This window comes from Macaca mulatta, chromosome 16, assembly GCF_049350105.2.
Source record: "Macaca mulatta isolate MMU2019108-1 chromosome 16, T2T-MMU8v2.0, whole genome shotgun sequence".
NCBI lineage: Eukaryota > Metazoa > Chordata > Mammalia > Primates > Cercopithecidae > Macaca > Macaca mulatta.
This window is the reverse complement of record NC_133421.1, coordinates 3,956,184-3,980,825: the sequence shown is the minus strand read 5'-3', so window position 1 is coordinate 3,980,825 and position 24,642 is coordinate 3,956,184. Positions and strand designations below refer to the sequence as shown.

Sequence of the window (24,642 nt, the reverse complement as noted above, 5' to 3'; positions counted from 1 at the left end):
ATAGAAGCATATTTTTAGGTACAGCAGCGCTGTCTCTACAAAAAAAAAATATATATATAGCCAGGAGTGGTGGTATGCGCCTGTAGTCCCATCTACTTGGGAGGCTGAGATGAGAAGATTGCTTGAGCCCAGTAGTTTGAGTCTGCAGTGAGCTGTGATTGCACCACTGCACTCCAGCTTGGGTGACAGAGCAAGACCTTGTCTTAAAAAAAAAAAAAAAAAAAAAAAAAAGGAGTGGGGCGCTGGGCATGGTGGCTCATGCCTGTAATCCCAGCACTTTGGGAGGCTGAGGCAGGTGGATCAGCTGAGGTTAGGAGTTTGAGACTAGCCTGGCCAACATGGCGAAACCCTGTCTCCACTAAAAATAGAAAAAAATTAGCCAGGCATGGTGGCGGGTGCCTGTAATCCCAGCTACTCAGGAGGCTGAGACAGGAGAATCACTTGAACCCGGTGAACCGAGATCATGCCACTGCACTCCACCCTGGGCAACAGAGCTAGACTCTGCCTCAAAAAAAAAAAAAAAAAAGGAAAGAAGCTTGATCAGATACAGGGTTGATTCTTGTTTTTTTTCCTGTGGGAGGGGGAGCAAGAATACTTTGTAGGTGGTATGTGTAGGCGGTATGTGTAGGCGGTGTGTGTGGGCGGTGTGTGTATGTGTAGGCGGTGTGTGCGGGCGGTGTGTGTAGGCAGTATGTGTAGGCGGTATGTGTAGGCGGTATGTGTAGGTGGTATGTGTAGGCGGTATGTGTAGGCGGTATGTGTAGGCGGTATGTGTAGGCGGTATGTGTAGGTGGTATGTGTAGGCGGTATGTGTATGTGTAGGTGGTATGTGTAGGCGGTGTGTGTGGGCGGTGTGTGTAGGCGGTGTGTGTGGGCAGTGTGTGTAGGCGGTATGTGTAGGCGGTGTGTGTAGGCGGTATGTGTATGTGTAGGTGGTATGTGTAGGCGGTATGTGTAGGCGGTGTGTGTAGGCGGTATGTGTATGTGTGGGCGGTGTGTGTAGGCGGTGTGTGTAGGCGGTATGTGTAGGTGGTATGTGTAGGCGGTGTGTGTAGGCGGTGTGTGTAGGCGGTGTGTGTAGGCGGTGTGTGTAGGCGGTATGTGTATGTGTGGGCGGTGTGTGTGGGCGGTGTGTGTGGGCGGTGTGTGTAGGCGGTGTGTGTAGGTGGTATGTGTAGGCGGTATGTGTAGGCGGTATGTGTAGGCGGTATGTGTATGTGTAGGCGGTGTGTGTGGGCGGTGTGTGTATGTGTAGGCGGTGTGTGTAGGCAGTATGTGTAGGCGGTATGTGTATGTGTAGGCGGTGTGTGTGGGCGGTATGTGTAGGCGGTATGTGTATGTGTAGGTGGTGTGTGTAGGCGGTATGTGTATGTGTGGGCGGTGTGTGTGGGCGGTATGTGTAGGCGGTATGTGTATGTGTAGGTGGTGTGTGTGGGCGGTGTGTTTAGGCGGTGTGGGCGGTGTGTGTGGGCGGTGTGTGTAGGCGGTATGTGTATGTGTAGGCAGTGTGGGCGGTATGTGTAGGCGGTGTGTGTAGGCGGTGTGTGTGGGCGGTGTGTGTGGGCGGTGTGTGTAGGCGGTATGTGTATGTGTAGGCGGTATGTGTATGTGTAGGCAGTGTGGGCGGTATGTGTAGGCGGTGTGTGTAGGCGGTGTGTGTGGGCGGTGTGTGTAGGCGGTATATGTATGTGTAGGTGGTATGTGTGGGCGGTGTGTGTAGACGGTATATATTACCACCTGGAAGCGCATAATGTTAGATTGTGTCTTCGTGATGTGAGCAGTCATTCATGATCATTGCCGAGATCCATTAATTCATTTAGAGTTGCAAATAATGACATTCCAATTCTATTTGTCCGTTCATACAGAGGAAACTTCTCCGTATTAGTTATTAATAACTTTGAAGTACAGTCCATCTAGTAAAACAGGATAAATGTTTGATTCTTGGCTGAGCACAGTGGCTCATGCCTGGAATCCCGGCACTTTGGGAGGCCAAGGCGGGTAGATCACCTGAGGTCAGGAGTTTGAGACCAGCCTGGCCAACATAGTGAGACCCCGTCTCTACTAAAAATACAGATTTAGCCGGGTGTGATGGTACATGCGTGTAGTCCCAGCTACTCGGGAGGGTGAGGCAGGAGAATTGCTTGAACCCAGGAGGCGGAGGTTGCAGTGAGCTGAGATTGTACCACTACACTCTGCCTGTGAGACTACATCTCCAAAAAAAAAAAAAAAAAGTTTCATTCTTTTGCTTTATCAGTTTTAAAAATAATGAGTTGGCTGGGCACAGTGGCTCACGCCTGTAATCCCAGCACTTTGGGACGCCAAGGCGAGTGGATCACCTGAGGTCGGGAATTCGAGACCAACCTGACCAACATAGAGAAACTCTGTCTCTACTAAAAAAACAAAATTAGCTAGGCGTGGTGGTGCATGCCTGTAATCCCAGCTACTTGGGAGGCTGAGGCGGGAAAGTCACTTGAACCCAGGAGACAGAGGTTGTAGTGAGCCGAGATCGCGCCACTGCACTCCAGCCTGGGCAACAAGAGCAAAACTCTGTCTCAAAAAATAAATAAAATAAAATAAATAAATAAAAACAATGAGTTGGTGGTTCCCTAGCATCTTCCAAAAGTGACCAAAGAGGGTGGTTTGGTATTATTTCGTAGAGTCTTATGAACTCATGGATTACTTTTTTTTTTCTTTTTATTAAATAGAGATGAGGTCTTACTATGTTGCCCAGGCTGGTCTCGAACTCCTGGGCTCAAGTGATCCTCCTGCTTCTGCCTCCCAAAGTGCTGAGATTATAGGCGTGAGCCACTGTGTCCCTCTGGATTACGATTTTTTAATATATTTTCAATTCATTACACTTACTATCTTTACTGAGGTACAGTTAACCATCTTTGGCCATGGAGAATTTATTCAGCTTGGCTTGTGAGTCTTTTTTATCATATCCACTGTAGTCTTTGATGGCTTTCTTGCTTTCTGGTATCACAGGTTGTTCTAGGCTCGTATTTTTTCCTCTCTCAGATCTGGAATCAACCATTTCTCCCAGGAGATCTGGTTTATTTTACTGGGAAGTCATATTTAAAGGTATTCATCTGGGCACTAGGGATGGTACCAGGTTAGTCATTGTTTCTAGAGGCTTTTTCAGCAGAGCTAGGAATTACTATTTTTAAGATAAAATATGTTGCGAGTTCTTGTCGATTCCTTTCCTTTCTTTTCCTTTCCTCCTCTCCCCGGCCCTTCCTTTCCCATCCCTCTCCTTCCTTCTTCACTCCCTCCCTCCCTTCTTCCTTCTTCCACTCCTCCCCTCCCCTCCCCTCCCCTCCCCTCCCCTCCCCTCCCCTTCCCTCTCTTCCTTGCCACCACACCCAGCTGATTTTTTTTTTTTTTTTTGCGGGGAGGGGGGGTTGGTGGTAAAGATGGAGTTTTTTTTTTTGTTTTTTGTTTTTTTTTTTTTGAGACGGAGTCTTGCTGTGTCGCCCAGGCTGGAGTGCAGTGGCCGGATCTCAGCTCACTGCAAGCTCCGCCTCCCGGGTTTTTACGCCATTCTCCTGCCTCAGCCTCCCGAGTAGCTGGGACTACAGGCGCCCACCACCTCGCCCGGCTAGTTTTTTTTGTATTTTTTAGTAGAGACGGGGTTTCACCGTGTTAGCCAGGATGGTCTCGAACTCCTGACGTCGTGATCCGCCCGTCTCGGCCTCCCAAAGTGCTGGGATTACAGGCTTGAGCCACCGCGCCCGGCCAACAAAGATGGAGTTTTGCCATGTTGCCCCATTCGGTCTCAAACTCTTGGGCTCAAGTGATCCTCCTGCCTCAACCTCCCAAAGTGCTGGGATTGCAGGTGTGAGCCACTGTGCCCGGCATATACTTGCTGATACTTTATTCAGTTTCACATCTGCAGGTTTTTACTTAATTTCATCAATTGTCCATCTATATCTCCCATTCAAAAATCTTGTGACGGCCGGGCGCGGTGGCTCAAGCCTGTAATCCCAGCACTTTGGGAGGCCGAGACGGGCGGATCATGAGGTCAGGAGATCGAGACCATCCTGGCTAATACGGTGAAACCCCGTCTCTACTAAAAAATACAAAAAACTAGCCGGGCGAAGTGGCGGGTGCCTGTAGTCCCAGCTACTCGGGAGGCTGAGGCAGGAGAATGGCATGAACCCGGGAGGAGGAGCTTGCAGTGAGCTGAGATCTGGCCACTGCACTCCAGCCTGGGTGACAGAGCAAGACTCCGTCTCAAAAAAAAAAAAAAAAAAAAAAAAATCTTGTGACTGCAGTGGTGCACACCTGTAATCCCAGCTACTCGGGAGGCTGAGGCGGGGGGATCACTTGAGTTCAGGTGTTTGAGGCCAGCCTGGGCAACCAGAAGACCCTAATCTCTTAAAAAAAGAAAAAAAATCCCATGCCAAAAAATCCAGTCCTCAGCAAACATATTACTCGTTAATTTCATCGCACAATAGACCACAAGAGTCTTGAAAGTAACGTTACCATCAACAAAGTGGTTTCTGGAAATAGCTATTTTTTTTTTTACTTTTACATTTCTTTTTTGTCCTTGGAGACTCTCACGGTGGATTTCAAAGTCATTTGGAATGTTTCCACTCTGAATTTTCTGCCATGGAGTCAGGACAGAGGTTCGTTTGTTTCATTTTACTTCAGATTTTTAGAAAGTGCCTTTTTTGTTGTTAATTTTGTTTTGTAATAAAATATATTTCTAATTTATCTACCTGTGAAATGAAAAAAAAATCAAATCTCAAAAGAATGGTCAGAAGTCTTAACTTCTTTCTCCTATCTCATTCATCCTAATCCTTTACTTCCTCATGGGTTACTATTTAAACAATTTTATACTTTATCATTCCTTTATTTGTATTTTTATTTTTGAGCCAGAGTCTTGCTGTGTTGCCCTGGCTGGAGTGCTGTGGCACGATGTCGGCTCACCGCAGGCCCTGCCGCCTGGGTTCAAGCAATTCTCCTGCCTCAGTCTCCCGAGCAGCTAGGATTACAGGTGCACGCCTCCATGCCCGGCTCTTGTTTGTTTGTTTCATATTTTTAGTAGAGATGGGGTTTCACCATGTCAGCCAGGCTGGTCTTGAATTCTCCTGACCTCAAGTGATCTGCCTGCCTTGACCTCCCAAAGTGCTGGGATTGCAGGCGTGAGCCACGGCGCCCGGGCCATTTTTTCAAATTCGAGGAAATACATGCCTGTATTTATTACTTATCATCACTCCTTCTCAAACAGGTAGCACTCTGCAGTGAGTTTTCTTCCCCTTGCTATTTTTACTTTTTTTTTTTTTTTTTTGAGACAGAGTCTTGCCCGCCTCAGCCTCCCAAAGTGCTGGGATTACAGGCATGAGCCATGGCACCCGGCTGCTATTTTTACTTTTTACTGTTTTAACATAATCCTGGGGATGATTTCAGGACATTTTGAACAACGACCTGTCAGATTAAGATGAAAGAAATGGGCTGGGTGTGGTGATGTGCACCTGTAGCTGCAGCCACTTGGGAGGCTGAAGTGAGACAATCACCTGCACACAGGAGTTCAAGGCCAGCCTGGGCAACATTGTAACGCCCTATCTCTTTTTAAAAAACAGAAGGCCACTGCACTGGGGTCTCCTCTCTGCCCTGTCCCCTTTCCCCTTGAGATTTTTCTAGAAGCTGCTTTGTGAAAACAAAGAGGTTGTGGCTTCGTGCGCATCAAATCTCTCTGTAGAATGGCTCTTCTCTTCCTGTAAATACTAGAGAGAATTGAAGGATTTCATTCAGCCTGTGGCTTTTTTTTTTTTTTTTTTTTGCCTTAGCCATAATTAACAGAGATATAACATGCTACACTGATCTGTGTCAAACTACACCACATGTGAAAGTTTCTTGGCTGATTGCACCATTGAGATCTAGAAATTAAAGTGAAGACTCAAATTTGTACCAGCCTGGGCAACATGGCAGATCCCCATCTCTACAAAAAGTACAAAAATTAGTTAGGCACGGTGGCACACACCTGTAGTCCCAGCTACTCAGAAGACAGGTGGGAGGATCACTTGAGCCTAGGAGGTTGAGGCTGCCCTGAGCCATAATTGCACCACTGCACTCCAGCCTGGGTGCCAGAGCATGACCCCGTCTCAAAAAAAAAGACAAGAAAAGAAATTTGTAGACCACCCTGCTACGTAGCATATTTTAAAATTTAAGAACTGGTTTTTTGTTGGTTGGTTTGTTCGTTTTTGCCTGATCGATGGCTTCTGTGATCTAATGTGTTTTTAACGCTTGCAGTTCCTCCCTTATTGATGATCATTCCTTGACTACTTGGAATTCAAAAGATGTAAAACCTGTGTCCTCTACGGACCTACGACTCCTCACCAGGCTTCTCTCACATTGTAATTCCAGCATTGCATCTTCAAATCAAAAATCAGCCGTAAATTCACCTAGTTCTTTGCATTAAACTGGATTAGCCATTGTAAATGATTGGTTTTGGGGTAGACTTTAAAATCTTGCATTATTTATGTATGCCTTGCCTGCTACACTAGATTATGACAGTTTGAGTGTAGCACTCTTCATTTAAAATATTTGTGGTTTGCAATTATAAGGATATTAGCAAAATAAGATCATTTCACTTGGGGGAAAACTGACAGCTTCTGCGTACTAGTGTTTGCGGCAAAATGTAAAAATTGCCTACGACCAGAGACCTATGGTGTTGAATTTAACTATTAATTTCTTAGAACTCGATCCTATATTTTACCGTGACCCTGCCCACTAGGAATTTTCATGATAAACGAGAGGGGGACTGAACAATTGCTGGGAGCCATAGTTAAGTTAATCTTTCATCATGTAAAAGCCTTGCTTGAGAACTCCTGGAGTATGAATTGTCTCTTTTTTTTTTTGATGGAGTCTCACTCTGTCGCCAAGGCTGGAGTGCAGTGGCGCGATCTCCGCTCACTGCAAGCTCTGCCTCCCAGGTTCACGCCATTCTCCCGCCTCAGCCTCCTGAGTAGCTGGGACTACAGGCGTGTGCTGCCACCTCGCCGGCTAATTTTTTGTATTTTTAGTAGAGATAGGTTATCACCATGTTGGCCAGGATGGTCTCAATCTCCTGACCTCATGATCTGCCCACTTTGGCCTCCCAAAGTGCTGGGATTACAGGCATGAGCCACTGTGCCCGGCCTGTCTGTCTCTTAATGTCTAGTTTCTATAGTAGAGCACAGCCAGATTGAAGACAGTCCTAAGATGATGTGTGTGCGTGTGCATGGTAAAGCAGTTCATTAGGAATCTTCCGAAATGCAGCTGGCACAGTAGCTCAGGCCTGGAGTCCAAACACTTTGGGAGGCTGAGGCAAATGGAGGGCTTGAGCCTACGAGTTCCAGACCAGCCTGGGCAATATAGCAAGACCCCTCTCTATTTAAAAAAAAAAAAATAAAAGGAAAATGTTTAAAAAAGAAATATTTGGGCCGGGCGCAGTGGCTTAAGCCTGTAATCCCAGCACTTTGGGAGGCCGAGACGGGCGGATCACGAGGTCAGGAGATCGAGACCATCCTGGCTAACACGGTGAAACCCCGTCTCTACTAAAAAGTACAAAAAACTAGCTGGGCGAGGTGGCGGGCGCCTGTAGTCCCAGCTACTCAGGAGGCTGAGGCAGGAGAATGGCGGGAACCCGGGAGGCGGAGCTTGCAGTGAGCTGAGATCTGGCCACTGCACCCCAGCCTGGGCGACAGAGCGAGACTCCGTCTCAAAAAAAAAAAAAAAAAAAAAAGAAATCTTCGGAAATCCCAAGTTTGTTGACTGACCATTGTACTTGGGAAAGTCGGGTCAGGATGCAGGTGAAGGAGCCATATTTGAGACAGGGAAGTTTTCATTTTAGTCCTAAGATAACTGGGTAATAAGTGTCGATTTTGTGATTTCTGACTTCCTCCGAACTCTGAAAGATCCCTGATAGAGTTCTTGTCAGTTGGTCACGATGTATTTTCTTCTTTTAATCTCTAGAAGTGATGAAGCCCGTCCCTACTTTTGGAGAGAGTATCACAGGCCAGCTTTGGCATAATGAGAAACAGCAATATCTTCACTTCACTGGTCAGAATTTGTGAGCACATGATTGCTCCCCCTGTGAGAAGAGACAGGAAGTGCTGCCCTTTTAGCCGTCCTTGTAGATGACCTTTGCTGTGCAGGGTGGGCTGGCGAGGAGGACCAGGTTGCAGTAAGCTCTCCATGGCCATGTCCTTCGATGTTGGGACGGGGAATGGGGAGTCCTGATTCTCGACCCCCATCATCTTCCCGCACACCAGCTTCATACACTTCGTCCCTAGCTTAATACTCTTATTGTAAGCTCCTTACTGCAAAGCGTTCGGCTCTCAGTAGACTCGAAATTGTTTCTCTTGCAGGATGATTGAGTAATAACAATATGACTGTCTTAATGTCAATATGAATTTGTCTCATCTTGTCTGAAACATAATTGAACAAGTTCAGGTTCAGACAGGTCTTAGAGTCCACTATTCATTTCTCAAGAGCAGTTTCTTCACACACATACACACACACACACACACACACAGACACACTTTGTTTTTTATCCTTTCTTAACAGTTTCCTAGTAGAATAAACTGGCTGGGTTGTTGTGTATGTATACACTGTGAGGCTGCTGATTAGTTCTTATTAGAAGACCTCCCCCAATAATCAGAGCCTATCGTGTGTGTGTGTGTGCGTGTGTGTGTGCTGTCAGTGTTGCCAGGTACAACAGGAATTATCAGTAGCAGTCATCAGATTCCTTTTAGCAGAAAAAGATCTTCAACTCTGACTTAGTGTTTTTTCTTTTTTATCCTTTTTGTTGTTGTTTTTGAGACACAGTCTCCTTCTGTCCTCCAGGCTGGAGTGCGGTGGCGCAATCTCAGCTCACTGCAACCTCCACCTCCCGGGTTCAAGTGATTCTCCTCCCTCAGGCTCCCGAGTAGCTGGGATTACGGGCGTGCGCCACCAGGCCTGGCTAATTTTTGTATTTTTAGTAGAGACAGGGTTTCACCATGCTGGCCAGGCTGGTCTCGAACTCCTGACCTCAGGTGATGCATCCACCCCGGCCTCCCAAAGTGCTGGGATTTCAGGTGTGAGCCACCACACCCGTCCGGGAGTCTTTCTTCATCTCACTCTGTCACCCAGGTTTGAGTGCAGCTGCGTGGTCATAGCTCACTGCAGCTTTGAACTCCTAGACTCAGGTGATCCTCCTACCTCAGCCTCCCAAGTAGCCGGGATTACAGGTGTGAGCCACTGCACCCAGCAACCAAGAGTCATTTTTAAAAATGCCATTTAGAAAGTTTTTACTTGTATTTGTTTACATACTTATTAATTTGACACAGGGTCTCCTATGTTGCCCAGACTAGAATGCAGTGGTGGGCTCTCGGCTCACTGCAGCCTCAACCTCCCAGGTTTAAGCAATCCTCCCACCTCAGCCTGCTGAGTAGCTGGGACCCCCATTTCCAGCTAATTTTTGTATTTTATGTAGAGATGGGGTTTCCTTATGTTGCCCAGGCTGGTCTCAAACTACTGAGCTTAATTCATCTGGCCGCCTCTGCCTCCCAAAGTGCTGGGATTATAGGCGTGAGCCACCACGCCCAGCCTAAAGTTTTTACTTTAAAGAAAGAAATTTTCAGGCTGGACACGGTGGCTCACACCTGTAATCCCAGCACTTTGGGAGGCCGAGGTGGGTGGATCACGAGATCAAGAGATCGAGACCATCCTGGCCAACATGGTGAAACCCTGTCTCTACCAAAAATACAAAAATTAGCTGGGCGAGGTGACATGCATCTGTAGTCCCAGGTACTCGGGAAGCTGAGGCAGGAGAATCACTTGAAACCAGAGGCGGAGTTTGCAGTGAGCTGAGATTGCGCCACTGTACTCCAGTGACAGAGTGAGACTCCATCTCAAAAATAAATAAAAAAATAAATTTTCAATACAGTGGTGCCACTGGTTTTTTTGTTTTTTTTTTGAGACAGAGTTTCACTCTTGTTGCCCAGGCTGGAGTGCAGTAGCGCAATCTCGGCTCACTGCAACCTTTGGCTCTCGGGTTCAAGCAGTTCTTCTGCCTCAGCCTCCTGAGTAGCTGGGATTATAGGTGCGCGCCCTCACACGCAGCTAATTTTTGTATTTTTAGTAGAGACGGGGTTTCATCATGTTGGCCGGGATGGTCTTGAACTCCTGACCTCAACTGATCTGCCTGCCTCGGCCTCCTAAAGTGCTAGGATTATAAGCATGAACCACCACGACCCGGCCGGTGCCACTGGTTTTTAAAGTGGAACTTGAGTCCCTCTAGTGGATAGGATATAATTCACCTTCCCAGCTTGAGATGGAATGGAAGCTGCCAGTCATGATTTTCTTGGAACCAGCTTTCAAATCCAGTCTTCTCATCAGCGCTGGTGTCACCCTCCCCAGCTAAACGGCAGTGCTTAGCTCGCCGCTGGGTTGGTCCTGACGTCAGCCAAGATTCAGGAGTCCTCCTCCTCTGCCCATGTGATCTGAGTGGCCCTGATCCTTCCTTGCATGTAATCTCACAGCTGTGATTCACCGGCTGCTTTATCTCAAGCCTCAGCAAATATAAACGCAAAACTACAACTTGACGATGTTTATGCCGTGCAGTTCTTTCTAGCAAAGAACACAGTGCCCCCAGGGTCCTTGAGTTGTCATGGAAGAAATAATTGTGCAGGTCTGCTTTGGGTACCACAGATACATGAAGGACGTTTAGCAGTTGGAGGAGTTACGTCGTGACAGGCAGAACAAAGGCAGTGTGGTACGGCTGGAAAGAACTTGGGTTGAGCGTTCAGTCCTAACTGCGGTTACTATGTGACCTTGAGCTGTGGTGACATAGCCTTTCTGTATCTTAGTTTTCCCTTTTGTAAAATAGGGAGATGCCAGAACTCTATCTTGTGGGGTTATTTTTTAAGTTAAAAAAATTTTTTGTTTAAAGAGACAAGGTCTCACCCCATTTCCTGGGCTAGATTGTGGTAGCACAGTCAGAGCTCACTGCAGCCTGGAAGTCTTGGGCTCACATGATCCTCCCTTCTCTGCTTTCAGAGTAGCTGGGACTCCAGGTGTACACCATTGTGGCTGACTGGTTTTAAACATTTTTTTAGAGATGGAGGTCTTACTGTGTTGCCCAGGCTGATCTCAAACTCCTGGGCTCACGTGATCCTGCCATGGCCCCCAAAGTGCGGGGATTATAGGCAGGGACGACCGCACCCTGCAGGGTTGGTTTAAGTGCTGGAAATAACACATACAAAAGCCTTTGTGTTTTCCGTGCTCTGTGATTGGTAGCAGAAGTTGTGGAAATTTTCTCTGAGTTCATTACAATGCATGAGGTTTAATTATTCGGATCACTTTCTTCTCTTTTCCATGCTTCCTTTTTCTTCAGTCACCACCAAGTAAGCGGAGAAAATTAGAGAAACCAAGGAAGCCCATTACATTTGTGGTGCTGGCATCCGTGATGAAAGAGTTGTCCCTCAGAGCATCGTCCCTGGGCTCTGAGACGGCGGAAGGCATCGTGGCTGTCACAGCATGGATTGAACAAATTCTCACGGATTTGAAGGTACCTGGGTGACCATACTGACGAAGTACTCATAACGATCCTTCTCTCTGTTTTCTTTCTTTCATCGAGAGTTTGGAGAGAGGGGAAAATTGATTTACCATAAAATTCTGTTTTTCCTCCAAACAGGTCCAGCATAAACGAGTTCCCTGTGGAAAAGAGGAAGTTAGCCTTTTCCTAACGGCCATAGAAAACTCCTGGATTCATTTAAGGAGGAAGAAAAGAGAGCGAGTGAGACAGCTGAGAGAAGTTCCTCGCGCTCCCGAGGATGTCATTCAGGCCTTGGAAGAGAAAAAGTCCACCCCCAAAGAGTCTGGCAATAGCCAAGAATTGGCCAGGGGCCCCCGGGAAAGGGCCCCCTGTGGGCCTGCTCTGCGGGAAGGCGAGCCTGCCGCTGTGGAGGGCCCATGCCCGAGCCAGGAGTCCCTGTCCCAGGAGGAAAACCCGGAGCCCACGGAGGATGAAAGGAGTGAGGAAAAGGGAGGGGGGGAGGTTCTGGAAAGTTGTAAAGGCTCTAGCAACGGAGCCCAGGACCAAGAGGCTTCTGAGCAATTGAGCAGCCCAGTGGCTGAAAGGGGGAAACGGCTCCCAGGAGTGGCTGGACAGTACCTGTTTAAGTGTCTGATAAATGTTAAGAAGGAGGTGGACGATGCCTTAGTTGAAATGCATTGGGTTGAGGGCCAGAACAGGGATTTGATGAACCAGCTTTGTACCTACATACGGAACCAAATTTTCAGGCTTGTTGCCAGTTAACTAGAAACTTCTTGCACAGTTGGAAAAGTGTTTATAGTAACTTGCTTTGCAGTGGCCTGTGGGGTGGCAAGAGGAATCCTACCAGTGGCCCATTAGTAGCATTATGTGGAATTGTCTTCAAACACAAAAACCAGTGAATCTGTCACCCACCTCCCCCGACCGCCTTCCTGCATTTTGAGTTACAGGGAGTTGTAGCGTGGCTCGTTTACAAGGAGGAATTGCTGTCATCAGTAACAACAAAAAGCCCTCAGTAAACTCCGAGGGATTGCAAGCTGGCTCAAGCTGCCCCTCAGCTTTGGACTGCTTCTTCAAGGCCAAAAGGGTTGTTTGTGGAGTCTGGGCTGGGCAGCACTGCCTAGAATGTCATGCTCTGTCACCCAAGGGTGTTTCTTGAGGAGGGGTGGCTCTCTCTGCCTCCAGTTGGAGGCCCTGGTACCCGCTTCTAGGTCACTCTTCGAGATGGGACCTACCTTGCGTCAGTCCCACGAAGGGAGCTAGCCATGGGTGGGTGGTGGGGAATCGGGGAGAGAAACCCTAATAATCCTAGAAGGAGGAGCAGAGTCTGGGGGGAGTACCCAGTAAATGGCACATTCCTGACACTTGGCTGTTTTGATGTTTCTTATTCAGAAGCAGAATTAGGTAAGCAAAACCCCCGGGTGTGACTGAGGCACACAGAAGGCACCCGTACCCCCACCTCCAGCCTGTTGAAAGTACCATTTTGTAGCAGTTTTACCACTGTATGATTTTTGTTTGGACATTTGAAGTAGAGCTTGTTTTGTTTTTAATATAGAATATTCAAAAATTAAAAACCAGTGGTCCTATTTGAATCCTGGGGTTAGCTGAGTGAGCGGCTGATGACAGAAATGAGAAATGGAACAAAATAGTATATGCCGTAGGTAGCTTAAGAAAGTCTCAGATATTTTGTTGCTGATCAAATACTGTTTTTTGTGGCTTCACTTGTAATCCCCTCTGTACTTACCTACTCACATTGGAGAGTTCTGAGGCTGGAGTAACCGTGTCCTTAAAACACGTTTCTAGTTGGAATGCCAGGGTTCAGTAGCAGTGCCCCCGGAAAAGGGGTGTCCTTAAAACACGTTTCTAGTTGGAATACCAGGGTTCGGTAGCAGCCCCCCCGGAAAAGGGGTGACCTTTTGCTGTGCTTGACTTAACAGTTCGATGTTGCATCAGCAGCCTAGGGTTCTCTTTAGACTAAAATCTTCGCCAGGGCTCCTTGCCATCTGCTAAGAAGACTGGGGCTGAGTAGTTAAGCCAGCCTTCTGAGAGGTGGCTGTTGGTTAGGACAGGAAGCTGGTGACCTTGGCATATCTTGGCATCTGCTAGATCAGGCCCTTAGCAGAGACACAGGAAGTGGAACTACTGTGCTTTCGTTTGGCTGTGGAGCTGGAGCTAGAGAAGACAGCATACTGACCAGTGGCTTTTTGATTGTTTTGAGAGGGAGTTTCACTCTTGTCGTCCAGGCTGGAATGCAGTGGCGCGATCTCAGCTCACTGCAACCTCTGCATCCCAGGTTCAAGCGATTATCCTGCCTCAGCCTCCTGAGTAGCTGGAATTATAGGCACGTGCCGCCATGCCCCGCTAATTTTGTGTTTTTAGTAGAGATGGGATTTCACTATGTTGGCCAGGCTAGTCTCGAACTCATGACCTCAGGTGATTCACCCACCTCGGCCTCCCAGAGTGCTGGGATCACAGCCGTGAGCCACCACACCCAGCCTCTGACCAGTGTTCTTAACTTGGTCCGTGGACCTCCAGAGAGTCCATATGCCTCCTAGAGTTACTTCTAAAAGTTCTGTGAGCGTGTGTGTGTGTGTGTGTGTGTGTGTGTGTTTCCTTTTTCCTGGAGAGAGGGTTCCCAGAACCCTCAGACATAGACAGAGGGGTCAGTAACCCACTAAGGGTTAAGAATCATTATTCTAGTTCAAGCATTCATGTGTCAGGCTGCAAAATCCAATACCCAGGGTCACACAGAGCCAAGATTCAATTCAGGACCGTGGATTCCCCTGGTCTAGTAATTTTCTGCTGTGCTAGCCCACAGCATCCCACTATCCTTACCTCGAGTGAATATCACATTTGAATCCTTTGCTGGACCCAAACCTAGTTTCCTTGGTATAATTTTAGGATAATTGGTTAAGTAGCAACTATTCACTCAGTAAGTAGTAAGAACTTATTGTTTGCTTGTTTCATTATAAAAGAGTGGCACATGCTCATCAAAGATTTGGAGAAATGAAAGTCAAAACAACAAAATCACCGCTAGTCCCAACCTTCTGTAACATAACCACTATTGGTATTGGCGTGTTTCTTTCCAGTCGCTCTATAGATGGGGTGTGTGAGTGTGTGGGTTTAACTTTGGTTGTGCTCATGCTGCATATTCAGTTTTATATTCTGGTCTTTTTTTCATTTAACATCTTACGAGTATTTTTCCATGTTACAACAGGAGTGTATTGACTTACACTCCTTGCCTGTTCAAAACGTCTTTCAGGCACGGCACTGGCCTTTAAGTCTGTCTTAGGGATTTCCAGAGAATGCTCCGTGTACTGAAGCACAGACGGTGTTTCTGTGTCTCAGTGTGTTTCTGTCCCTAGGTTTAAGGCTTCATGTCATGGAGGAGATTTTATAGATGTTAAGCTAATGATCTTAGAGTTTTAAAAAATCTGTGACAGTGGCCCACGCCTGTAATCCCAGCACTGTGAGGCTGAGGTGAGCGCATCGCATGAGGTCAGGAGTTCGAGACCAGCCTGGCCAACATGGCAAAACCCCACCTCTACTCAAAATACAAAAATTAGCCAGGCGTGATAGCACGCACCTGTAATCCTAGCTACTCGGTAGGCTGAGGCAGGAGAATCGTTTGAACCTGGGAGGTGGAGGTTGCAGTGAGCCGAGATCATGCCACTGCACTCCAGCCTGGGCGACAGAGTGAGACTCTGTCTCAAAAAAAAAAAGAACCTGAGTGAGACGGTCTCAAAAAAAAAAAAAAAAAAAAAAAAAAATCCATGAGCAGGCCGGCTTTCACAGTCTGGAGCTGAGTGCCTTCTGTGCATTTGGATGTCTCCATTTCCTTCCCTGAGAAGATTTTCTTAGACTACCTAGTGAGAGAACATTGAACATATTTTTGAAAGGACACCTAAACATTGTTTTGGTCGTGCATGTGCTTTATAATTGTGGGTTGCGTCATTGCATATACCTCTGGTACAGGTGGCAAAGGTTTTCTTTGAAGAAATAGGTTATTGACTCATACGTCATCATCTTGAGTGTTACTCTCCTTACATGTCCGGAGGTCACATTCATGTTGTTGGGTTGGCATGAAATTAAATCTCTGTGGTGTGACCCTAAATTCTCTTCTGGTCCCTAGAATCGGCTTCTGGTCTCTTGATAACGGAAGTGGAGACAGAAGCTGACAGAAGCTGAGCCTGTTTTCCAGGCAAACTAAAGCTGCTTTTGTTCTTCGGAATCTGCTTTGCCTCCGTCAGCTTGGTTCCTTCCCCACACATCCTGGCCGCACAGTCCCCACTCCAGACCTCTGCTGCGTGTCCTGGCAGGGCCGCGGCTCTGCAGTGGCCTTTCAACTCATCCGAAGCTTCGTGTAGATTAGTATATAGTTTTTATAAAACATAAAGCCCTTCCTCTCGATGGCAGTCGAAGCTTACCATGTGAGCACTCGAACTTCTAAGTTCTGACAGGAATAACAAAACTGCAAGGAGTGGAAAAGACGGAAAAGCCTGTGGGGAATCCAAGGCCTTTTGAAAGAAGGGAGCCGATGACTTCATGACCAGCTCCCCGAGCCCCTCCTTTCTGCTGCAGCCGCGGCATTTCCCTCCGTGGCCACACGAGGGCACCCTTGGCCCTTTTATCAAACGCCTTCACTTCCCCGTGGGAATGGAGACAATTGTGTCCATGGTGTTTTCTTGAAACACCCAGTTGCTACCCAGATTTGTATTTTTCTGTAAACAGATACATTTTCACAGAAATAAAATTTGAAAAATAAAAGTAGAAAGAGGCAAAAAACACTAGCCATGGTCTCTTTACCTGGTATAATCCCTTTTGACCCTTTAATGTTTTTTTCATGGTCCCAGCTGACTATTTTTTCTATTCTTTCCGGCTGTCCTTCTACTCTAGAATATATCCAGGTTGGGCCAGTCCTTTGGATCAAGTTTTTCTTGATATCTAGTTAAGATACTAGAGGGGAAAGGCTGAGCGATCTTAAAACAGTAACTTTCCAAAAGCCTTATATTCCAGGAGGTGTCATACCAGGATCTCCAAGAAAGCAGCTGGGTTCAGTGTTCTTTTGTTGACCCTTGTTTGGGGTTTCTCTGGTTGGCTGGCTGACATGCATGTCGTGTGTTGCTTATATGAGAAGGTGAGGGTTCTGTGTGGTGTAGATGCTGTCAGTCAGCCAGGCCTTGCTTCTCACAAGGGGCGTTTCTGGGTAGAACGTGGATCTTACTCACCCTGGGGTCTGTGTGGGCTCAAGGAGGATCCCATCTCCCCTTATGTGTCTGGTACAGGATCAGATGTGGCCGCCCAGCAGCTGTGCACGTTGGGAGGAGGAGGGTCCAGGTGGGAAAAGTCAAGAGCCCTCTGGAAGAAGGAGCATTTCAAAGGTGCAGCAGTTTTATGGCGATAGAGGGGTCCCCTCAGGAAAGGGTCACGGCCACATGGTTTTTAGGGAATTTGGTGCACAGGAGACTTGGTTTGCTGGATGGGCGCTAACCTCGGTGAAACCCAGAAGAGGCTGAACAGAAGGAATTGGCTTCTGCCTCCGGCGGGCAGCGCTGATGGTGTTGAACCTTCCTAGTAATCCCGAGTACACAGCTCGCGGTGTGAGTGCCAGCACAGTATGAGAGGCCTGTGCGGCGCCCGCCCCACTGACGACGGGCGTCACGCGTGCCCGGCGTGCCTGCTCTGCTCTGTGACATTCACATTCACAGCGGCTGATGTTTTAAATTGCTGGTTGGAGCAGCTCATGCTGCCTGGCGGAGGCTGTGCTTTGTGCTCCAGGGACTACGTTGTGACTACGGAACGCCCTTGCCCCTCGAGGGGCCCTTGGAGGTGTGGCCTGTCTGCCGCTCTCAATCCAAGCAGAAGCTTGGGGTTCCTGAGGGAAGAGGAAGGCTGTGGGTGCCTCCCTCACTGGGGACCTGAGAGGAGAAGGGCTAGAGGAAAAGTACAGTCGGACTTGGCAGAACTGGTTCACAAACGATGCTCTGCGAGGGCCGGCAGGTGTGGCCCAAGCCTCTTTTCCACCCGCCCCAGGGGAGCGAGACACAGGAAAGAGCACAGGCTTCCCCGTTCAGACCTGGGTTCCCGCCAGTTCCATTCCTTGCACGGGGTAAGTCTGTTTCCTAAGCCTCGTCTTCCTCATGCCAAAGATGAGGACGCTCGCTTCAGAGTCAGAGCTGCGCTTAACTGCGAGGACTGAGACCCCGGAAGACGCTGGAAACACTGGCTCCTCTTCTGATTCTTTGAATTTTCCGTTTCCATTCAGAAAACCTTCCGTCAGTGGACTCAGATGAAAAGGCTGAGACCTCACATGTACGCCTGAGGTGTGAAGTACCACCCTGACAAGGAGCAAAACCCATCCTTCGTGGGATGCAGGGAGGACGGGGGGCCGGTGTTGATGGTCCACCTTCCACCCATACTGCCTCATTGAGTAACCCCGTCAGCCTGTGTGATGTTCCTGCGTGGTGGTGGCTGAAGGAAAGGGAAGCTCAGAGAGCGTCCGTGACCTGCTGTAAGGTTATCCACAGAGCTCGGTCATAGAAATGGGATTCGAACTCAGGTTCAAGAAGCCAAGACTGGGCTCTTGTGCCAGAACTCAGAAGTCTATGGCTGCTCTTCGTGTGGAAGACACACTTCCAGGCTCGTCTGACCCACCTCTAGGGACGGCGACTGCAGTGATAGGACACAGGGAAGGAAAAAAACATCTTTCACCTTCACAGTTTAGCACTTTAAGGTAATATTATCTTCCAGCCTATGATCAGTGAGTGACATGTAGTCAGCGGAATTACTTAGAATTCTTCATTTATGCTACCAGATCTTCACGGAACTTTGTATTTGGCAGCAGTGCAGATAATGAAGTAGTTAGTGAAAGCGCAAAATAAAACGTCTAGTCAAAGTACATGTTGGACCAGCATCAACAGGAAAGAACTGATTATTAGGTAAATTATTCTTTGGCAATACATAATTGTATAATGAAAGAGAGGTTTAATTCTTCTTTTTTTTTTTTAATAAGGCAGCTCCAAATATTTCACTTACGGAACAACACAAAACTGATGTGCTTTTTGAGCTTCCTGGAGAAGGTAGCAATTGCCAGAGAAACAGCCAGACCTCCTCCCCAGGCAGGGCGCGTGAACTCGTGTCAGTCTGGGAAGAGGAAAGGCTGCCTGCCATCTGGTGGACCCATTCAGGGCATGTGGCCCCAGAATCTAAAAACCAGAGCCAGGAAGTTCCCAGCTGGGGCACTTGGCTGGCCCGAGGAGCCAGTCAGGCCCCAGGGAAATGGCAGCTTGTGCTGTCCAGAGAGAATGAGAATGCCGCCCAGAGGGCACTGCTGAGCAGGCCCCCTCCTGGGACACCGGTGAGCAGGGGCCTGTGGCCAGAGACTGGCCATTTGGAAACTGTCTCCTGCTGGGAAAAGGGGAGTCCCCGTCTGGTCTGACACAGGATCCTTACCTCACACGTTTGTCCCAGGATTCCTGCCTTCAAGGCCAAATGTGGGGTTGTTTTGAGACAGAATTTCACTCCTGTCGCCCAGGCTGGAGTGCAATGGCGCGATCTCAGCTCACTGCAACCTCCGCCTCCTGGGTTCGAGTGATTCTCCTGCCTCAGTCTCCCGAGTAGCCCAGATTACAGGCACCTACCACAGTGCCCAGCTAATTTTTTGTATTTTTAGTGGAGACAGGGTTTCACCGTGTTGCCTAGGCTGGTCTCGAACTCCTGACCTCAGGTGATCCACCTGCCTCAGCCTCCCAAAGTGCTGGGATTCCAGGCGTGAGCCACTGCGCCTGGCCGCCCAAATGTGGGTTTATTTGGGGGCTTCATCGAGCAAACTCTGGCCGTATTCAGTGAGAGCTCTGGGTGAGCACAGACGACGACTTCATTCTCTTTTTTTTTTTTTTTTTTTTTTTTTTTTTTTTGAGACGGAGTCTCGCTCTGTCGCCCAGGCTGGAGTGCAGTGGCCGGATCTCAGCTCACTGCAAGCTCCGCCTCCCGGGTTTACGCCATTCTCCTGCCTCAGCCTCCCGAGTAGCTGGGACTACAGGCACCCGCCACCTCGCCCGGCTAGTTTTTTTGTATTTTTAGTAGAGACGGGGTTTCACCATGTTAGCCAGGATGGTCTCGATCTCCTGACCTTGTGATCCGCCCGTCTCGGCCTCCCAAAGTGCTGGGATTACAGGCTTGAGCCACCGCGCCCGGCCTGACGACTTCATTCTCAAAGGAAACCTCTCATCCGGGCGCAGTGGCTCAGCCTGGAATCCCAGCAGTTCTGGAGGCCGAGGAGGGCAGATCACCTGAGGTCAGGAGTTCAAGACCAGCCTGGCCAACATGACAAAACCCCGTCTCTACTAAAAATACAAAAATTAGCTGGGCATGGTGACGGGCGCCTGTAATCCCAGCTACTTGGAAGGCCGAGGCAGGAGAATCGCTTGAAGCTGGGAGGTGGAGATTGCAGTGAACCAAGATCACACCACTGCACTCCAGCCTAGGTGACACAGCGAGACTCTGTCTCAAAATAATAATAATGAATTAAAAAATAAAAATACAGTGGAGTGGCTTGTGTTCAGCTCCCCCTAGTTATTGCCGTGCTAAAATAGGTGCCCAGTGTTGCTGGATCTTCTGATGTTTTGAGGGAAGCCAGAAATCCAGATTTGTGAGAAATTTGCTTAATTGTGAACCCTGACAATTAATTATTTTATTAAAAATGTATGGGGCCGGGCGCGGTGGCTCAAGCCTGTAATCCCAGCACTTTGGGAGGCCGAGACGGGCGGATCACGAGGTCAGGAGATCGAGACCATCCTGGCTAACACGGTGAAACCCCGTCTCTACTAAAAAATACAAAAAACTAGCCGGGCGAGGTGGCGGGCGCCTGTAGTCCCAGCTACTCGGGAGGCTGAGGCAGGAGAATGGCGTAAACCCGGGAGGCGGAGCTTGCAGTGAGCCGAGATGGTGCCACTGCACTCCAGCCTGGGTGACAGAGCCAGACTCCGTCTCAAAAAAAAAAAAAAAAAAAAGTAAACCAGCTGGGCATGGTGGCTCACACCTATAATCCCGGCACTTTGGGAGGCCGAGGCAGGTGGACTGCTTGAGGCCAGGAGTTCGAGACCAGCCTGGGCGACACGCCAAAACCCCATCTCTATGAAAAATACAAAAGATGAGCTGGGTGTGATGATGCGTGCCTGTAGTTCCAACTACTTGCGGGAGCTGAGGCGGGAGGATTGCTTGAGCCAGAGAGGTCAAGGCTACAGTGAGCCGAGAGTACTGTAGCATTCCAACCCGGGTAACAAAGTGAGACCTTGTCTCAAAAAAAAAAAAAAAAAATTGCAGTAAACCATTTGTTAGTGACCACTTCTGCCACCAGGGGTAGAACTGCCTGTGCTCTCGCTGCCTCCACTACCCTCTCCTCCCTGCAGCTACTGGTTGGCTTGCTGCCTGTGTTCCTGTTTTAGGTTCCTTCCTACCTCTTGAGGAATCCCAAGGAGTCTACCCATGGGCCCGCTTGCCCTTTCTCCCACTGCCGGCTGACCTCATCCACGCCAGTTACCTCAACCACTCCTCATACATTCATTGTGCCCAGATCCAGACCCGTCCTGAACTTCCAACGTCCTCATTCCTCACCCCCTGGCCCATGGCCGTGTGAAACTCTTCTGAGAGTCTGCACCTGCTTCTCCGGTCGCCTTGCTGACCATCCACCCAGCTCTCCAGAGTACAAACCTCTGTTCTTCCCTCTCCTTTCCCACCAGGTCTAAAGTCTTCCACTAAATCCCACCCGTTCCACCTTAGAAACGTCTCCCCAGTCCAGCCCAATAGAGCTTTGTAATGGCATCAACGAGTTCTGGGGAGCTTCAGAGTAAAGAAGTAGAAAGAGCAGATTTAGGTATTGTGGGCAGAGAACAAGATGAAATCTGCTTTGGGGAGTGAACTGGAAGCTTTCAAAAGAAAGAGTAGGATGGGAAATAACATCCCACAGGCAGGGGAGTTAGCTGAGATCAAGAGATGTGAGATCCCAAAGAATGGGAGGCCCTTTCTGATACAGGACAAGCCAGCATTTTCCCCCTTTGACAATTTCAAGGTTTTTTTTTTTTTATTCTTAGTCTGACGATTTTATTTTTAAAAAGCAGGACAAGCCGGGCGCAGTGGCTCATGCCTGTAATCCCAGCACTTTGGGAAGCCGAGGTGGGCGGATCGCTTGAGGTCGGGAGTTCGAGACCAGCCTGACCAACATGGAGAAACCCCGTCTCTACTAAAAGTACAATAGTAGCCGGGTGTGGTGCGTCATGCCTGTCATCTCAACTAAGTCGGGAGGCTGAGGCAGGAGAATCGCCTGAACTGGGAGGCAGAGGTTGCGGTGAGCTGAGATCACGCCATTGCATTCCAGCCTGGGCAACAAGAGCGAAACTCCGTCTCAAAAAAAAAGCAGTACATTTTCATTACAAAAATCGTAGAAGGCTAGGCACTGTGGCTCACACCTTTAATCTTAGCACTTTGGGAGGCTGAGTCGGATGGATCACTTGACCTCAAGAGGTCAAGACCAGCCTGGGTAACATGGCGAAACACCATCTCTACAAAAAATACAAAAATTAGTCGGGCATGGTGGTACACGCCTATAGTCCCAGATAGGAGGCTGAGGTAGGAGAATCACGTGAGCCAGGGAGGTCGAGGCTGCAGTGAGCCATGAGCGCACCACTGCACTCTAGCCTGGGCGACATGAGACCCTGTCTGAGAAAAATTTTAGAAAATATTGAATGACACTAGAATTATACTATTCAAATTATTTTACATTTTGTTGTCTTTGTATTTTTATATGTATATTTTTTTACATAGAAAATATGGATCATATGGTACCTTACTGTTTTATAATCTTTTTCATTTAGTAATATAACTTCTTTCTTATTATAAAGTTAACATGTTTCAGAAAACTTGTAAAAATAAAAATTAGTGGTAGCCACACTGCCCAATGACAAGCCCTGCTAATACTAGCAACCCTGTTTTCTTCACATGCTGTCGGTTTTGTGAGCATTGCTTCAGCAAGCCCACTGTTCCTGGTCGGAAACTTGGATTTTCTGGTTTTCACTTTCCTTTATTTATTTTTATTTTTTTGAGATGGAGTCTCGCTCTGTCGCCCAGGCTGGTGCAGTGGCTGGATATCAGCTCACTGCAAGCTCCGCCTCCTGGGTTCACGCCATTCTCCTGCCTCAGACTCCCAAGTAGCTGCGACTATAGGCGCCACCTCGCCCGGCTAGTTTTTTGTATTTTTAGTAGAGACAGGGTTACTCCATGTTAGCCAGGATGGTCTCGATCGCCTCTCCTCGTGATCCACCCGCCTTGGCCTCCCAAAGTGCTGGGATTACAGGCTTCACTTTCATGATTGGTTTCATTTTCATTATTGTAAATAGTGCTTTGGTGAATATCTTTGTATGAAAATCTTTTTTTTTTTTTTTTTTTTTTGAGACGGAGTCTTGCTCTGTCACCCAGGCTGGAGTGCAGTGGCCGGATCTCAGCTCACTGCAAGCTCCGCCTCCCGGGTTTACGCCATTCTCCTGCCTCAGCCTCCCGAGTAGCTGGGACTACAGGCGCCCGCCACCTCGCCCGGCTAGTTTTTTGTATTTTTTAGTAGAGACGGGGTTTCACCGTGTTAGCCGGGATCGTCTCTCGATCTCCTGACCTCGTGATCCGCCCATCTCGGCCTCCCAAAGTGCTGGGATTACAGGCTTGAGCCACCGCGCCCGGCCTGTATGAAAATCTTTATGGCTGGGCACAGTAGCTCACCCTCTAATCCCAGCACTTTGGGAGGCCCAGGCAGGCAGATTGCTTGAGCCCAGGAGTTTAAGACCAGTCTGGGCAACAGAGTGAGACCCCATCTCTACAAAAATATAAAAACTTAGCCAGGCATGGTGGTGTGCACCCATAGTCACAGCTGCTTGTGAGCCTGAGGTGGGAGGATCCTGTGAAGCCAGGAGGTGGAGGTTGCAGTGAACCGTGATTGTACCACTGCACCCCAGCCGGGGCAACAGAATGAGACCCTGTCTCAAAAAACAAAATAGAATTAAAAACAATAAAAATCTTTATGCATTTTTCTTATTTTAGGATATATTTGCAAAAGAATTCCTGAGGCAGAAGATAGGACTCTTTAAATAAAAAGTCTCTTCCTGTGTGATGAATTTGCTCATAAAACAGTGTGCTCATGGACATTTCCATGAGTCTCTGCTTTCACCACACCTCTCGATAGCACCAGCAGGCTAGTTTTGAAAAATTCTTTATCAATTGATAGGCAAGAAATGATTTCGTTGTTTGAATTTGATTGTGGTATTGGCAAGGCTCAACTTTTCTATATTTCTTTTTTTTTGAGACGGAGTCTCGCTCTGTCGCCCAGGCTGGAGTGCAGTGGCGCGATCTCCTCTCACTGCAAGCTCCGCCCCCCGGGTTCATGCCATTCTCCTGCCTCAGCCTCCCGAGTAGCTGGGACCACAGGCTCCCGCCACCGCACCTGGCTAATTTTTTGTATTTTTAGTAGAGACGGGGTTTCACCGTGTTAGCCAGGATGGTCTCGATCTCCTGACCTCGTGATCCGCCCGCCTCAGCCTCCCAAAGTGCTGGCATTACAGGCGTGAGCCACCACGCCTGGCCTTCTATATTTCTGTGTTAGCGCTCATACATCTATTGTTTGATTCGTTTCTGTTCAGTTCATTTTTCTATCCAGGTGCTCTTTTTCTTACTGAATTGCAGGGCCACATCTTGCTAAGATATCCCTTCATTTTGCTGGGTTTTCAATTTTTTTAAATTTTATTTTATATTTTGAGATGGAGTCTGGCTCTGTTGCGCAGTCTGGAGTGCAGTGGCATGATCTTGGCTCATTGCAACCTCTGCCTCCCAGGTTCAAGCAATTCTCCTGCATCAGCCTCCCAATTACAGGCACGCGCCACCACTCCTGGCTCATTTTTTATATTTTAAGTAGAAACAGGGTTTCACCATGTTGGCCAGGCTGGTCTCGAACTCCTGACCTCAGGTGATCCACCGCCTCAGCTTCCTGAAGTGCTGGGATTACAGGCCTGAGCCACCGTGCCTGGCCTATCCCTTCATGTTGTCATTTCAGGCTGGAGTGCAGTGGTGCGGTCTCGGCT

General features: G+C 48.3%; 1 protein-coding gene across 4 annotated transcripts in view; it reads left to right on the top strand.

Moving 5' to 3' along the window:
- Nucleotides 1-16,309, top strand: part of METTL16 (methyltransferase 16, RNA N6-adenosine) — a 91,133-nt gene extending 74,824 nt beyond the window's left edge. For all 4 annotated transcript variants that reach the window (XM_028835872.2, XM_028835871.2, XM_028835870.2 and 1 more), the window contains 2 exons: nucleotides 11,366-11,539; nucleotides 11,666-16,309. In XM_028835872.2, the coding sequence (XP_028691705.1) occupies nucleotides 11,366-11,539; nucleotides 11,666-12,289 (798 nt within the window). In that variant the 3' untranslated portion in view covers nucleotides 12,290-16,309. The remainder of the gene's footprint in view (nucleotides 1-11,365; nucleotides 11,540-11,665) is intronic.
- Nucleotides 16,310-24,642: the final 8,333 nt, after the last annotated feature.